This window comes from Passer montanus, unplaced genomic scaffold (genome assembly GCF_014805655.1).
Source record: "Passer montanus isolate IOZ18808 unplaced genomic scaffold, ASM1480565v1 scaffold34, whole genome shotgun sequence".
In the NCBI taxonomy this organism is placed as follows: domain Eukaryota; kingdom Metazoa; phylum Chordata; class Aves; order Passeriformes; family Passeridae; genus Passer; species Passer montanus.
Window position 1 is genome coordinate 1,194,106 of NW_024368152.1, and position 16,565 is coordinate 1,210,670.

A 16,565-nucleotide genomic window follows, 5' to 3' on the forward strand; every position below is an offset into this window, starting at 1 on the left:
ATCAAAATGGTGCCATACAACTAATACTTTCAACACAAAGCAAATAAAATTAATTTACATTTTAAACTCTAAATACTGCATACCTAAATTATATTTTAAAATTTAGGATGCTCAATACTAAAGCAGATAGACCATGACCAGCCAATGTAATTAATTTTCTTAACATATTTTTGTTTTGAAACTTTGGTTAGTGTAATAATTGTTTTGCTGGATATGAAGTGTGTAACTACCTAGAGTTTTCATGAAACATTTTTTTAAATGCTGAATTGCTTCATGGTTTAACTACAGCCAGAATCAAGCCTCACACACCCACTTCCTCACTCCCACCAGCAAGAAAATCTTAAGTTTGAATAGTATTCTCTTCTTTTTCTACTTACTTTTAAAAAGGTGTGGATGTATTTTTGACTTAAAATATCAATATTTAACTCTTTTGTATGCATATGAATGTTGAACTTCAGGAAGATCTAGTTAATTTTCACTCATTGAAAGAGATTTTTTTTCCCACGTCCTTCACCCACTTTCATGTGGGTGTATACGCAGAAATAACTATATTCAGGTAAAACCAGGCTGGAAGCATTTCTATTCCTTTTACTTACTCTACAAATATATATAAGTCACATGAATTAAAAAAAATATTAAAAACTTTTACAAAAACCTTAGTCTAATAAGAAATGAAACAAAAAAAGAATTTAAGCTATAAACCAAGTGCATATATATATACATACACATCTACATAAAGGAACTGAAAATTTATTGAACATTTTTCTCATGTATATTTTCCATCTAGTTAATGGCAAAATGTATCACTCTATGTGAGGAAGAAGACTAAAAGCATCTTAATGTTTTGTTGCTTTATTGTTTAAATATTTAGTATATTAAAATTTTAAAAAAACAAGAGCATAAAAACTGGACTGCAAGAGATGAGTGAAAAGCACAGTCATGCTGTATTTATAAGACCTGTGAGCAATTCAGCATGCAAATCTTAAACATTAATTAATTTGCTATGCAACTTTGAACAGTCTAGTTTAGCAAATTCTAGTATGCACAAAATGTTTTCTATCATAGTTCTCATGTCTTCCAAAATATTCAGTTCCAAATAAATTACTTATGATAGGACAATCTAAATTTTTGAAAAAGAGGAAATTACATTTTCTTTTTCCCCTGAGCGTTGCAGTAATCATCAAACTTTTACTTACTTGAAAAAAAAAGTGCTTTTTACTGAAATATTTTTGTTTGTTAAAAATGCAGTTGAATGTATGCCTTTCAAACTATTTAGCAAAAGAAAAGTAGCAGCAAGATATTTTTTTTGTTACTTCACAAAAAAATCCCCTTATTTCTTACATATTATTACAACAGGAATTAATACTTGCACTAAATTTTTGTTCATATTCTGTTAACTAACAAGAGAGGTTGTAAATGAAAAATTAACTCCTTTTCAAGGGCTAATTTAGAAGAAAACAAATTGTTGTCAGAATGAATGTTGCAGCTTTGGATTAATTAACTTTTTATATTAATACTTTATTTTTAATTTTAGGTGTAGTTAAAAAATGAACTCTCTTTCTTTCTCTCTCTGTCTCTCTCTCTCAAATCCTCTTACAAGAAAGGCTTTTTGTATGATTTTTTTTTTCTCTCTTCTCAAGCTTTATGTGGTGGATATATTCATGGGAAGAGTGGAACTGTTCTTTCTCCAGGTTTTCCTGATTTTTATCCAAACTCTCTAAACTGCACTTGGACTATTGAAGTGTCCCATGGCAAGGGTAAGTATCTGATATGTTTTGTACATATATAATGTCTGTATGGAAAAAAAAAAATCCTGAATGCTTTGTCCTTGTATTTGGAAACTTCCCTGAAGCTTAGAATTAAAAGCCAGAATTGTGTTGGAGGAAATGCAAAAATAAAAAACAAATACCAAATTTCAGTCAAGTATTAATGTACGACTCCTAGGTAATAATGAAATCAAGGAAGATATTATAAGTAAAAGAGAAATACAGGAACATTTGAATTTTCGGAGTGCTGTATAAAAATAACACTGAATGCCATCAATTCTCTTACAGGAACTATTGAATTAAAGCAAACTAAACAAGTATCTATATTGCACATATTATTCCGTTGAACTCATGTGCTTGCTGCAAACTTTATTTTCAGAATTTATGATTTTGATTCTAACGTTTTCTCAAAATGTTTCCACATAACATAAAAATTGCTTTCTGTGTCACCTATATATGAAGGAATAGAAAAACTTGCTATTAAATGCTTTTCTTTCCTCCTTTTTAATTCTTTTAAAGGTGTACAGCTGGTTTTTCATACTTTTCACCTTGAGAGCTCTCATGACTATTTGCTCATCACTGAAGATGGGAGCTTCACAGAACCAGTAGCCAGATTAACTGGCTCGGTCTTACCCCCTACAATTAAAGCCGGCCTCTTTGGAAATTTTACTGCACAGCTTCGATTTATATCTGATTTTTCAATTTCTTATGAAGGTTTCAACATAACATTTTCAGGTAATGAATTCCATTCTGCTAAATATCCTGAAACTATTCCAGATGATATTTCATTTGCAGATAACAGAAATATTATGAAACACCATAAAGAAAAAAAAAACAAAACAAAACAAACAAACAATCAAAATAAAAAAAAAAACAAACAAAACAAAACAAAAAAACCAAACAAACACTTAATCAAAACTGTTTAGTCTCTATCAGAAAAAAACTGGTTAAGGTTTAAAAAGGTGGGCAAGAGAATCAAGAAGAAGGTTGGTGATTTGTCTGTGTTAAGTTTTTCCTCTTCTCACAGAAACATTAACCTTGCTGAAAAAGAAGTTTGGAAGAAGAAAATTAAGGGGAAAAAATACAAAGATAGAAGATACTGGTTCAGAAGATATTAACTGACTTGTTCTGAAGTATAGAAACTTTAAAAAAGCAGTGGTATGCTGGCTCAGATTCACAAAGGACTCTAAATTGAAGACTGATTTTAAAATGTAAAATGTGTATATAAAGATTAAATAAACCACTTCTTAGCTATTGATGTATTTCTACAAGTTACCTCTTTAAAATAAGTGAAACATTTGTTACTGCTTCTTATTTACAGTCTTCTAAAACTAGATGACAACTAATACACATTTCTCAATAACTTTCTTTGCCTATCTCCATTACTAGGAAGTAGAATTACAGATGTAGCAGGGCATCTCACCTCCCAACAAGAGCTCACCTATTTGTTAGCTGGTCAGATAAACAGGATGAGCTGTCTTGTAGTGAGTTATTTTGGCACCATAGCCAAAATGGCCAGTGCTCTGGCATTTCCCAGCTGCCTATAAACATCTTACTTTTGAAGTGAGAGCTGGAAGGTAAGCTGGATTGCTTACTGACAGACACCTCACTGACAAACTAGAGAAGCCACACCAAACTTTCACAAACAGAAATCCTCAGTACATGATCCTGGAAATTTCTCCCATGAGTAGGGGTTTCTATTTTACAGTTACTCCCCAGGCGTTAGGTGAAGAAATCTATGTATATTATTGTCATTTTGGTGGTAAATTACAATACTGTTGCTAGCTTTAATTATAGGTACCCTGAAATACTGAAGTTTTATTCTAGGCTGTAATCTACTAGTAGTTTTTTAGTTTCATACTGCGTAGTAATTCTGATTAGGATCTTTGGTGTGTTATCTCTGTCTCTTTAATAAATAATTATTTTTATAAATAGACCTGATTTTCCATCATTAAAACTTGTGGACCAGAGTAAGTCCTTAAATTTAAATGCTGCTGAGTTCTGAGGCTAAGGCAGGGTTTTTCTGAAGCTTCCACTTGTCCCATGATACATATAAATGAAGCAAGTGCTAGATGAAATGTACATGCACATGTATATTTTATGGAAGGAGTACATAAGAAACTCACATCCAACCCTCCTGCATCATTTTTCAAGAACTGAAAGCCAATAAGTTTTGTTGAGAATTGGCAATGTTTACAGATGATCATTATATTTATGAGTAATATATCTCATTTAGCTTGCTTACTTAAAAAAATGAAAAAAAATACCTCATTATTACAGCAATAGAATTGGATTTACTCCTATTAATTGCTAAAATACATTCATTCTGGAGACTTTGGACTCACCAAAGCAGTGGTCAGCAGTTTTACAAATTTGAAATGTAAATACAAATATTAATTTTTTCATTGGTATTTTTTTTTATCACTAAATCAAAAGAGTAGAGAACTAGCCAGGTTGTAGAAAAACACACAAAATACTGTGCAAGGCGAAAGGGGAAAACTGTGCAGTAACAAAAGATACAGATCACAGAACTTTTCGAACACTATTGAAGGTTTGTGTCCTATCTACTACTGCTATAACACACAGAGATAGCATATGCCATCATTTATATTAAATACACATTTTGAGAAATATTGTGAGGTACATTAACTTTATGAAACAAATAGGTGATTTTTTGTACTTTCACACAAGCAGAATATATTTCTTTTTAGTAAGAAGTGTTTTGTGAGAACACCTGTTTTTAATGTCATCAAACATAGAAATTTGTCATGAAAATTGCCATGTGCCTAAAGGTGTACTACAGGGTATCTCCATGTCCTAGTCTCTGCAGTACTGAGCAGAGATAGTAGATCATATGTTTTCTAAACTTACAACCTTTGCCAGCAGAAACTGATGTAGTTTATAGACTGCCTCTAATATTCAGAACTCTCCTACAAGACAGTTACCAAAGAGAATAATTTATTTATTCCTTTTATTTGATATATCAGCTGTTTAAAGACTCACTCAGAAACTTTGGTTTAGTTTCTTCCCTGACTAAATGGAGTCTCTTATTCTAAATAAGAAGATTTCACCCTACTTTCCAATGACCTCTAAGGTTAATGTTCTAGAAAACATTTTTTCTTATCTGTTGCCAGAAGGGATCTCATTGGTCTTTTGGATCATATTCTGAAGAATATAAAATCAAACCTTTTCCATTAGATGTTAAATAGTTCTCTTTCAAGATCTTTTCTCAAAGTAGTCGGTAGTGGATATGTAAGGAAAAAAATTACATGGAAAAACAGAATAAACAAAAAGCGATACTTCCACAGCATATTCTTTGGAGATGGGAAAATGGGAGGCTCATATATTTTCTGAGTTGGATTTGCTTCCTATGTAATAGCCCTGATTTTTTTTCCCATTAGTCTACTCTGACTCCTCCTGCTGAATTATTCTTGATGTGTAGTTATAAAAGCACACTTTTTGAAAATGTCTTCATATGTCTTTCATTCACCTAACCTTTTGTTTGTTTTTTAATTAGATTTTCTTCATCACATAATGATTTCTTTCAACTGTATGGCTCACTTCTAAAGCTGTTTGGAAGTTCAGATGAAAAGAAACTAGAATTATATACAAAGGAAGTAATTAAACGAAATTATAGTAAACTACTTAGAGTACAAGCTGATTACAGCTCTTGAAATTAAAAAAATAGATGTAGTATGTGTAGGACACATTAAATACATAATTACTGTATATATAGGCATAATAGACTTATAGAAACAGTACTGGGTTTTAGTAGAGAACACAGCATGCTTTCCAGCTGTTCCATGCTCACACAATGCAAGCAATTTGATAAGGTTGCTTTTTTTCTATGTGAACAAATTGTCCAAATAATAACATATTATGTTTTATTGTCTACAGAATATGATCTGGAGCCATGTGATGATCCTGGTGTTCCTGCCTTCAGCAGGCGAATTGGTTTTCATTTTGGTGTTGGAGATTCTTTGATCTTTTCCTGTTTCCCCGGATATCGCCTGGAAGGTGCTAACAAACTCACCTGCCTGGGAGGTGGTCGGCGTGTATGGAGTGCACCTCTGCCAAGGTGTGTGGGTAGGTGGTCACATGCTTTCATTTCATTCATCAAATCGTTGATAGCACATGGCATGTGTCAGAATACTGGGCAGGGAACAGCGTGCTTGGGTTGAAACAGTTGATCCCCAAGCTGTAAAAACTGTAAAGTCAGGGCCAGATGTAAGTAATGCATGTCTCTTTTATATAGAGAACAAAAAATACAGGGGAATAATTAGAAGTATGCCAGCAAATAAGATCAGAATGGCATGTGAGATAAAAGTAATTATTAAACTTTATGTTTGGCACAGTTAAGTTACAAAGTTCATACTTTGTTTTTTGGGGTAGAGAAATTATGTTTAGTACTTTTAGGTGAAAATAGCGTACTTTAGAGCCCTGCTGCTGGTTTTAAGGGTATTTTTTCATATTGTGTTGTTGTATTTGTAATTCTAAGCTTTTGGGATTTTTACAGTTTATAAACTGCATCACAGTGGTTTTAAAATTTATTTTTTAAAATTAGTGTGTGGTTGTTAAACATCAGTAACTATGAACTCTAATTGAGTGAACAGTTCCTTTCTTGGAAAAGTTCTGGGACTATATATTATGAAATTTGTGCAGTTGCTGTATTTCTGAGATGTTTCTGAGATTTTTATCTCCAATATGTCAAGTGAATCTCACCAGCTACTATTGACATAATGCTTCTGAAAAGTCAAATACTTCCATACACCTCTAAATGGATTTTCTTAAGAGGGCTCTTGTTTTTAAATAAGATTTTATTTAATGAAGGGAGAAACTCAACTTCAGCTTATTTCTTTTATTTATTATAAAGAGATGGATCTTTATATCTGAAAATGTCCCCTACATTGTAAGTACACATAAGATACATAGGAAAAACAATGTTATCTCAAATCTTGTTTTAAAATGGAGGTATTTATCCCATGATAAAATGATGTTACAGATGAGAGAGAAAGCAAAATAATATGGAGTTCGCTATTTACTTGGAAAATCTAAATTTAAGTCTTAGTCTATTTTAAGCCCTGGGATATTTGCTTGTTTTGTTTGTTTGTTTGTTGTTTTTTTTTTTTTTTTTTGTTTGTTTTGTTTGGGGTTTCTCTCTTTCTAAGGGGTTTGTGTTCCACTCCAACACATTTAGTTTATTTTAGATATCATAACATTTTAGTCATCTGCAGAAATATTATCTTGTGCTGAAGAAAAGAGACATTCTATATGAAGCATTTAAATGTAAATCTAAATGCAGATTTTGTAATTTTGTTAACTTTTGTAACAAAAGTTTTTGTAAGTTTTTTTAGCTTTTAAAAACCTTTCTTACAGTACCTATAGTTACATGAGATTCATACCTGATATTTTGAACGTGCTCACTTGGCTATCCTCATAAACTAAATGACACATTGAAAAGTTGCAAAGATTATCAAAGTATCAATAATTAGCTTAATGAAGTATCAACCATTGAATGTGAATTTATAGGACTAATGTCACCACTTACTGTGCCAGATACAGATATGTATGTTCTGCCTGTACATTCTCCCAAGCATAATTTAGTGATACACATCTAATCTTATGTATATGCGATGTGTCTGCCATTCATATTGAAATGGAATTTATTTGCAGATAGCCCAACTTTTTTTTTTGTTCTTATCTTTAGTTTTTAGCAAATTTGTCAGCTGGCCCTGAGACAATTAATGTCACTAGATCCATGTATGAGATCACACTGTCTAACTGATTAGTAAAACCTTTTATGAAATATGCAAAGACAAGTGGCACTTCTCTAAAATTAGATGATCTAAATAACTCTTTTAACTCAACGTATGTTTTCATTTGACCTCTTGTAGTTTAGCAAATTAAATATATATACAATGCAACTAAAACAAATACAAGGAAAGAAACTTTGCTAGGCAGCTGTGTGAAACTGAGGGGGAAAGACATACTCAGTGCCCTTCATAGCTGCTTTTATAAGTGATTTTTTTCTTACCACTAAGAGGGTATACAGAAGTCCCTTTTCTTGTTGCCATGGCACCTAAGACATTAGGGGTGAAGATATCCTCTTACTCTGAAAAGGAGTTCACAAAAAGACTTCTTTCTCAGAAGAGTGAAAAGCAGAGGCTTGTCCTGAAATCTGATGTATTTGGAATCTACATTTAGAATTAAATCTAGTCTTAATTCAGTGGCACAAATTCATAAGTACATTACTGGGGTCAGTTGATTATTACTTTCTAATTGTCATTTCTACAATGACCAAACTCTCATACACTATAAACACGCATCATACCTACTATGACATATGGTAATACAGTCTTTCATGCTACTTTTAATCAGATTCAGAGTGAAAGCCCTTGAAATTTAATTGTACTTAATTTATAAACTAAACATTCACATGAGCACATGCTGATTTATATCACAAAAGTTGTATTTAGTTTCATCTGCTGTTGAAAAAACCAACAAACTAATAGGGTTTCCAAAAGTCTTGCCCTTCTCAATCCAAGAAAATAATTTCAAGTCCTTCCTCTAGGATTACCTCAAACATGCTATGCAATTTTCCTGATCAGTGAACTATTTGTGCCTTTCCACCCTTTCATCTTCTTTGGGTTATTTTCCAGGTAAAGGAAAAGCAGAGCTTGGGGGGTATGGTTAGCCTAACATCATGATGCTGCCATTCTTAATTTAAGACTTTTAGTCCTGTATGAACAACATTATCATAACTTTCAGTGTCCTTCTCTCCATGCTGAGCAGGTAGATGGTCTTCCCCTGTATTTCTTTATCTGATTGCCTGGAAGTTGGTTGGCTCTCAGAATAAAACCTCTTCTGCAATAAGAACCCTCCTTTTCACAACAAAATACACCACCAAGTCTACCTGCAAAATCAGATTCATATTCATAAACAGGTGGACTTGTAAATCTTATTTCCTTGTGTCAACCATTCACTCTTTTGTCTTTTCAATTAGAATGACTTTGCGTAGCTCAGCTACACACTTCAAGTTGTATTGCATGCTATTCCACCTGACACCAGAGTTTTGAAGAGACTAGCTAGGATTTCCCTTTGAGTCGTCACCCCATTTCTAAATGTATCCTCCAGATGGATCTGTCCCTTGACCAGAAAGCAGTTTGTGCCTGCAGCCACCTACTTGCTACTATTTCAGGAAAAGAGCTTTACTGTTAAAGAGTGTGCAGAAGATCCAGGGCCTTAAGGCTGACTCCCTTTGCACTGTTTCCATAATTGTATATACCTTTAAAAATATATAACTTTTTACTTATCTCATCACTGTGAAGAAAAAACTGAGTGTGGATGCATATTCTTACTACTTTTTCCTTCCAGCAACAACTCTTTTTTCCTCTACCTATAATTACACATTTCTATTATAGTTTCATTTACATTTCACAGCTGACTACTTTTTCCTGAGGACAAACCTCAGATTTTAGTGAGTAGTCCCCCTAGAGTATAGATCCAAGAGTAAAGCTTCAAGGCAGTCACGCACCTCTGCATATCCACAAAGCTGTGTGAATCTCAGAAGCTTGGTGAATTGGGGTGTCTGGAAATGAGGTGGAACAATTTCCTATTGAAATCTATTGAAGTCCCTGATTCTGAGGCTAATGTCCACCTAAAAGAGACTGTCAAAATCCAATTTCTGATGTTATCATGTTGTCATCACTAATCTTTTAAACAGGATCCACATTCCATTAAACACATTCTAATCCATTTTGTGGATCCTTTTAAACATGATCCACGTTCCATATTTCCAGATCTCATCTAACAAACCAAGACTATGCTTTTAATCATACTTGTCTTACTTTAGAGTTTGCTTTAAGTCAAACTATTCAGGAGCTTTCTAATACTCTGTCTTGAATGTGTATTACTGTTAGTAAATGAAGTGAAAGACTGATATGTTAGGGGAGACATTGCTCAAAAACCAAACAAACTGGTGAATCAGAAGACCATGAAAGCAATATGAAAACAGAAGTTTAAAAAAAAAGAAAAAAAAAAGAACCTCTGGTTCATTAGAGGTCATAGGAAATGGCAAATGGCTTCCATTTGCAAGGGTAGGAGAGGCTTTTTTGTCCTTGAGGAAGGATATAAAGGAGTTGTTTCAACTTACACACAATTGGTTTGAATCTGAGGGGGAAGGGAAGGGAAGGGAAGGGAATGAAAAAAAGGAAGAAAGAAAGAAAGAAAGAAAGAAAGAAAGAAAGACATGCATACATTAATTATTGGAGAAATTATTGAAATAGCACCTACTGTGTTCTGACAAGATCTATAAAATTAAGAGGATGCTTTGCAATTAAAACACACCTAAATTGCTTGTTACATAGCTTAAACTAGCATGTAGTACACAAAATTTGTTCTGTAAATATCAGCTGCTGACATGGATCCAATTTAGATTCGTCACTTCCCACATCTGCCAGCTATGGAACTCTGCCAAAACACAGCATTCAAAGACAAGGTCCTTAAATCATCTTTCTATAAAAGGAAAAAAAAAATCTATATGGTTACCTGTGTCTTCTTAGACTTGGTGAGGAGTACGGTATGTGCAAAACAGAAATGTTTAACAAAACAAGACACCTATGAGTATGCACATTTCCAGAGATAAGTGGCCAAGAAGTAGGGGCTGAAGCAGAGAAGGGAATTTAGACCGCAGCGTCAAATGCATGCATCTGTTGTACACTGAAATTACCTCCTTAATACTTTTTGAAATGTGACTTTATCGTTTGCAGTAATACTCTAAAAATGTGAGGAATTAGCCTTTTAGTTTTGATATTCATTTATATTGTGCAGTGTGAAATTCTGATGAAACTCTGAAAGATTGTAGACATTTCGTTCTTTCCTCCCCACTTGACAAAGATATGGTGTTTGATTATGAAAGACATGGTGTAAAAACCGGATGGAGATCTTGTTAAAGTTACAAAGTATGGAGCTTAGATGTAGGTGCCTTCTCTTTTCAAAAGAGGTGAATTTCATGAGAAGGGGATGAGCCACATTTGACTCCTTTTAAGTGGTCATTCCTTTCAAATCTGTCTCTAATCTGCAGAGGGTTAATGTCTTTCTCCCCATTAACCCTCTCTGAGAAGCTGGCTTGGCTTTCTCCCAGGGAAATACTTTCAAAAGGCCCAGGTTACACCAGAAAACCTTTTAGCAGGTCTCACATGCCCAGGTTGTACTGAGGGGGAAAAAATTATCATTATAATTTCAGAAAAAGCAGACAGCCAGCATTTGACTTGCTCTTGGTAATTGTACCCTTCAGTGACACACTGAGAGTCAATATCCTTCTCCTCACAACCCTCTCTGAGGTTGACTTTCACCCACAGAAAACCTTTCAGTAGGTCCGGATCATACCAGAAAACTCTAGATATCTTTTAATCATTCTGATCCGCTCCACCACATCCAAGGGATCCTGTCTAATGTTACAGTTATGTAATGCTCTGTTGTATTGCACTAAATAGTTATTTAGTTGTTTGCAGTGGGTGTTTGGTAATTTGCACTGTTCACATGATTTGCATTCTATCACCACAAGATCTTCCTCTTTTCCCCCCTATCCCATCTGTCAGTGTGGTGGTCTCTCCCTGGTTTACCCCTCCCCTCACCCCTCCCCACTTGTATCCCATTGGCTGTAGTCCCTCTCCTCCAGCCCCTTTCCTAGCCCTTAAAGCCCCCTAGAGGGAGCTGAACCAGCCTCTTTCACACCTTGGGACTAAGTTTAGGATGTGGTTGGTCTCCACCTGGAAAAGAGCGCTTCTGGTCTTTTGCCTTCTGTCCATGTAAGATCATGTGGACTGGGGTGCATAGCTAGCTGGATTGGTCCTGAACAGCCCATCCACACATGGATTCTTAAAATGCTCTGGTCCAGTCTGTGGCTTTAGGGGAAGGTAGCTTGATTGACTCTGGATGGTGTGTGAGAGAAACAACAAGAGTTCTCATGACCAGAGTGAAATTACACTGAATTACCAGAATCAATCTATCATCCATCCATCTATCTATCTATCTATCTGTCTATCTATCTGTCTATCTATCTGTCTATCTATCTATCTATCCATCTCTATGTGTATGTGGGTGTGTAGCAGGTTTATTTTACTATCTATCTATCTATCTATCTATCTGTCTATCTGTCTATCTATCTATCGATCTCTATGTGTGTGTGGGTGTGTAGCAGGTTTATTTTATAGCAGTTTAATTGCAATGTGGCCACTGCTCTTATATCTGTGGAAATATTAAAAAAAAAAAAAAACAAACCAAAACCATCATTTAAGAAAATATATCTGGAAAATGAAAATAAAAAGAAACAATGGAAGTAGATGGTGGAGAGAAAAGTTATCACTGCACGAGGATCCAGCAATGAGATTATTGCAACTTAGATGTCCCTTGCTCAATGTGATGGTTTTGGTCTTGATCCATTGAGGGTGGGGAAAAGCCCCACAATATAACAGTCAGAGGGTCTTTGATAGTTTATGACATTTATGACATTTTCTAATGTTTCTCAGCATAGTGTAGCCAGTCACGCCTTATCAGAAGGGATGAATACCTTCAGGCCTATATGTAAATGTCCCAGTAACTCCCCTGGGAATTAAGTTTTACATCTGAGCCAGTTGCCTTTTCCCTTATCTGGCTCAAAGGCCAGCTTGTTGCTAAACAAAGGTCAGTTTTTAGTGTCATTGTCTGGTGATGGGTGCTCACCCCCTCTGCACCAGGGCTGCTCTTATACAGATCAGAAGTTTCACCACCACACATCCAAAATGCCTCATCTTCTCCCCTTTGTTTAGAGGGGTGCAAACCTGCCCTCAGCAAAGCACTCTGCTGCTTTTACAAATGAATGATATTTTTTTTAGTTATTAACCCTTAATATTCCAGTCTCTCATAAAAGGGAAGAAACATTTGAATTTGTTCTTCAACTCTCCTTTATATGATTGTCTTAACAATTACCTTACTTGATTTGCAAGCTGCTTCTGTCTGCTTGTCTACACTTTCCCTGCTCACTATCTCTTTAAAAAACTGTGTAATTTTACCTATATGTGACATATAATGGAAATATTATTTGTGCACTACACAGTGTACACTAGGGAAGAAACATTTGAATTTGTTCTTCAACTCTCCTTTATATGATTGTCTTGAGAAGTATCTTACTTGATTTTCAAGCTGCTTCTGTCTGCTTGTCTACACTTTCCCTGCTCACTATCTCTTTAAAAAACTGTGTAATTTTACCTATATGTGACATATAATGGAACTATTATTTGTGCACTACACAGTGTATTCAGCTCAAACTAGCCTTTCATGTTAAGGACTGAACAGAGCTCAAACATAACATATAAAAGGGTAATCTTAGCACTATATTCAGCTCAAACTAGCCTTTCATGTTAAGGACTGAACAGAGCTCAAACACAACATATAAAAGGGTAATCTTTTGAGTGCTGGGTGTTTTTTGTTTGGTTTGAGTTTTAACCTGCATTATTTCCTTTCCCCAATGAATCATTTCAACTGTATGGAATTCCTAAATCAAGCTGTAAAAAACTTAAATGGTAAAGCTGAATAGAAAGCACTTCTATATATTTTCATTTTGAATTTAAGTGGTGTTGCTCCTTTATTAAATTTTATATGGCACTTGACTTATAATAGTGCTAACTATTAGTGTAGTGCTCACTACACGAGGTATTGCTCACTGATATTCACATTAATATCACATTAATTTATCGTATTCAGTTGTTATATTAAATACTACTTGAATAATTGGTAGGGTGCTACAATAAAATGCTGACATCATTTCATAAGCTGTTTCTGTTTAATAGTTTAGTTAGTGTTCATTGCAAAGTCATCAATTTTAATTAATATACTCTGTCATGTTGTAGCATTGAGTTAATTCCAGTGAGATTGAAACAAGTGGAAACCTTGTTAGTGTGAATAGCATTGGAGATTTCTGTGAGACTGCTGAGATCTGACATTCATTGTTTTCTTTAAAGTCTCTGTAGCATAAAGTCTGGATTTGAGTTCACCTTTAAGAAGTCAAACTAAGTCTAAAAATTGCTGTTCATTTTTAGGTAGAGTTTAGGCAGAGAGTGCTCTCATTTAAGAGCTGCTTAAATCTTATATAACATCAATAAGAAATCTTATATAGCATCAATAGGTGAGTCTCTGAATCTTCAGACAGAAAAAAGGATGTTCATGCATTCAGGATCCACTGTATTTCAGAATTGTTTGTTTAAATAATATGTTATGTCTATAGGCTGTTTTCCATTTTATACAATGTATTTCATAGTTATTTTATGGTTTTTGATAATTTCTGTTTCCTTCTCTTAAAACAATGCATTTTTTATAATATAATCAAAAGCTTGCATTGTTTAATCCCTTCTTTTATTTTCAGTTTTTGACTGAATGTTGAAGATTTGCATGAGTTAGTCTTGGAGTCTTACTCTGTATGAATCTTTAAAATATCATGTCATATAATAATAACAGGTTTGGGTTGTCTGTATCTAAAAACTGAAACTTTAATATTCCAGAATTCCTACAGATTTCAGTTGGAGTGACTTATATGAGACGTCAATTACCTGATATGAGGTATTAGTCACCTATAGTTAGAAGGAATAAAGATTGCCTCGAGTAACCCTTTTGCCTTCTTTCTATGGTTTAAAGTTATGTCTGCTACGTGTTGTTTCTTACTAAGATGAATAATGTAGGGATGTTATGTCCAACAATTATGATCAGATGATACTAGAAAGAGTAGACAAAAATCTCAAAATAATTTAAATACAAAAAAATGCCCATACCTTGGTTTGTGCCAGCAATCCAGTTAACATCATTGGGTTTGTTTTGAGAATGTGACTAGTGCCTTTTTTCAGTGGCATATGGATCAAGAACTAATTAAGCAAACCACAGAAAAGGATTTGCCTGCTGTTTAGGCCTTCCTTTCCTGCTCTATTGTTCTGTGCATTCAAATAGCACAAAAAATACTGAATAAGAGGTTTGTTTTCAGCAAAGAATTTCAGATTTTCACTGAGGCATTCTAACCTCACCACCATCATAAAGATACTGCTTAAAGAATATTAAGAGAGGCTGACATGACCATGCTTTAGTAGTGCAGTCCACAGTGGATGACATAACTTTACTTGAAATCTATCTTAGAGAAGGAAAGAGAAGAAAAGAGAGAGAAAAAACAGGGAATGCCACTCCCCAGGCACCAGCTGGTAAGAGTAAGGACAGAACCCTCAGACAAAAAACTCTCTCCAGTAAAGGTAGTGGTGACAATAATAATGATAATAGTAATGAGAAAAAAAGCCCAATATCTTCTTGCTTTTTCCCTGGTACAGTTATATTTTTCATGCAGACCTTCTTAAGATCCTCACTGGTAACTTATGATACTGTTTACATCAAATAGATCACATGTGAGTGCTGCAGACTAAATAGTATTTAATGTGATATATTTGTATATGTATTTTGTTGTGTAATATTTATGGTGCATTAAAATAACTATTAACTGCTCATTATCTACAAGGTTCTATTCAAGTATGAAGTTCCAGGATAAACACTACCAGATCTGAAATGATGTGGTCTTTGGGTAGAGTTACAGGCTAAAATTACAAGGCTAAAGAATGAGAAGTGGGATGAGAACAGCATGATTTAAGAATCAATGGCAATCACTTTTTAGGAGAAACACAGCATAACATTGTTTTGGAATTCAGTAGTGCAGGTGAGAAAAACAGTTCTTGTGAAACCAGAGTGAAGGTAATGCTGCAGCCACCCAGCAGTGTGCAGATGAGAAGTTATAGGTGCACCCTCAACGTGGAGGGCAGGCTGCAGAATTGGAGATCAAGGATTGCTGACAATACAGACTCAGACACTGTGCAGTGAGTTGCTGTGGAAACTCCACGTGCACCTCAGTTTGATGCATTGCTCCATCAGCTTCAGCTCCTAGCACTGTTTCACAGTTTGTACATGAATCCCTGCTTGAGCCCAGTCATGTATTTTTTCTGCCTTGCAGAAGTCATATGCCCGGCTTTAGAGACCCCTCAGTGAGTGTGGAGGGACCCTAAGTTTTTGCTGTTATATGAAGGCAGAGCATATGATGCTATCATGTATTTTTTCTGCCTTGCAGAAGTCATATGCCCGGCTTTAGAGACTCCTCAGTGAGTGTGGGGGGACCCTAAGTTTTATGTTATATGAAGGCAGAGCATATGATGCTTTATTTGTGATCCCCTTTGCTCTTTTATTAATGTTGTATAACCATCTTACTGGATAACAATATTGTCCAATAGAAATATAAAGAATGTCTGAGCTCGGCTTCTTCTCATACTTCATGAACTGCTGCACAATTTTGTAAATACAACAAAAGTATTCTGCACTCAGTAGAGTGCTTTGTGTCAAAGAAGCCTTTAAACTGACAACATACGACTTTTATTTGATCTCTGCTTTGGAGATCTGCTTAAAATCCCGTCAAACCTTTTAGCAAGATGTATGGAAGAAAAAATAATAAAGTAAACTTTTCCATTAAACAAAGTTATTGTTACATATTACATGAACTGTATTTCAAAGCAATTCAAAAATCCCTGACTTTTGTTTGTTTTATAGTTGTGCTCATATTTAGGAAGTGTTTGATGATCTTCAAAAGATCTACCCTCTGGAGTTTCCTTTTATCCAATTTCAAGTAAGACAATGAAAGAAATAAGTTACTTATTTAGATAGAATTTTGTGACTTCATTAAGCAAAAGAACAAAGAATAGGGTCAAGTATCTGTTCCAGACAGATTACTCTCTCTGAAAGGGAATT

At 34.6% G+C, this 16,565-nt stretch overlaps 1 protein-coding gene across 2 annotated transcripts in view; it reads left to right on the forward strand.

Moving 5' to 3' along the window:
- Positions 1-16,565, forward strand: part of CSMD1 (CUB and Sushi multiple domains 1) — a 1,056,650-nt gene that overhangs the window by 822,474 nt on the left and 217,611 nt on the right. For both annotated transcript variants that reach the window (XM_039715657.1, XM_039715658.1), the window contains exons 19-21: positions 1,641-1,757; positions 2,286-2,501; positions 5,664-5,852. In XM_039715657.1, the coding sequence (XP_039571591.1) occupies positions 1,641-1,757; positions 2,286-2,501; positions 5,664-5,852 (522 nt within the window). The remainder of the gene's footprint in view (positions 1-1,640; positions 1,758-2,285; positions 2,502-5,663; positions 5,853-16,565) is intronic.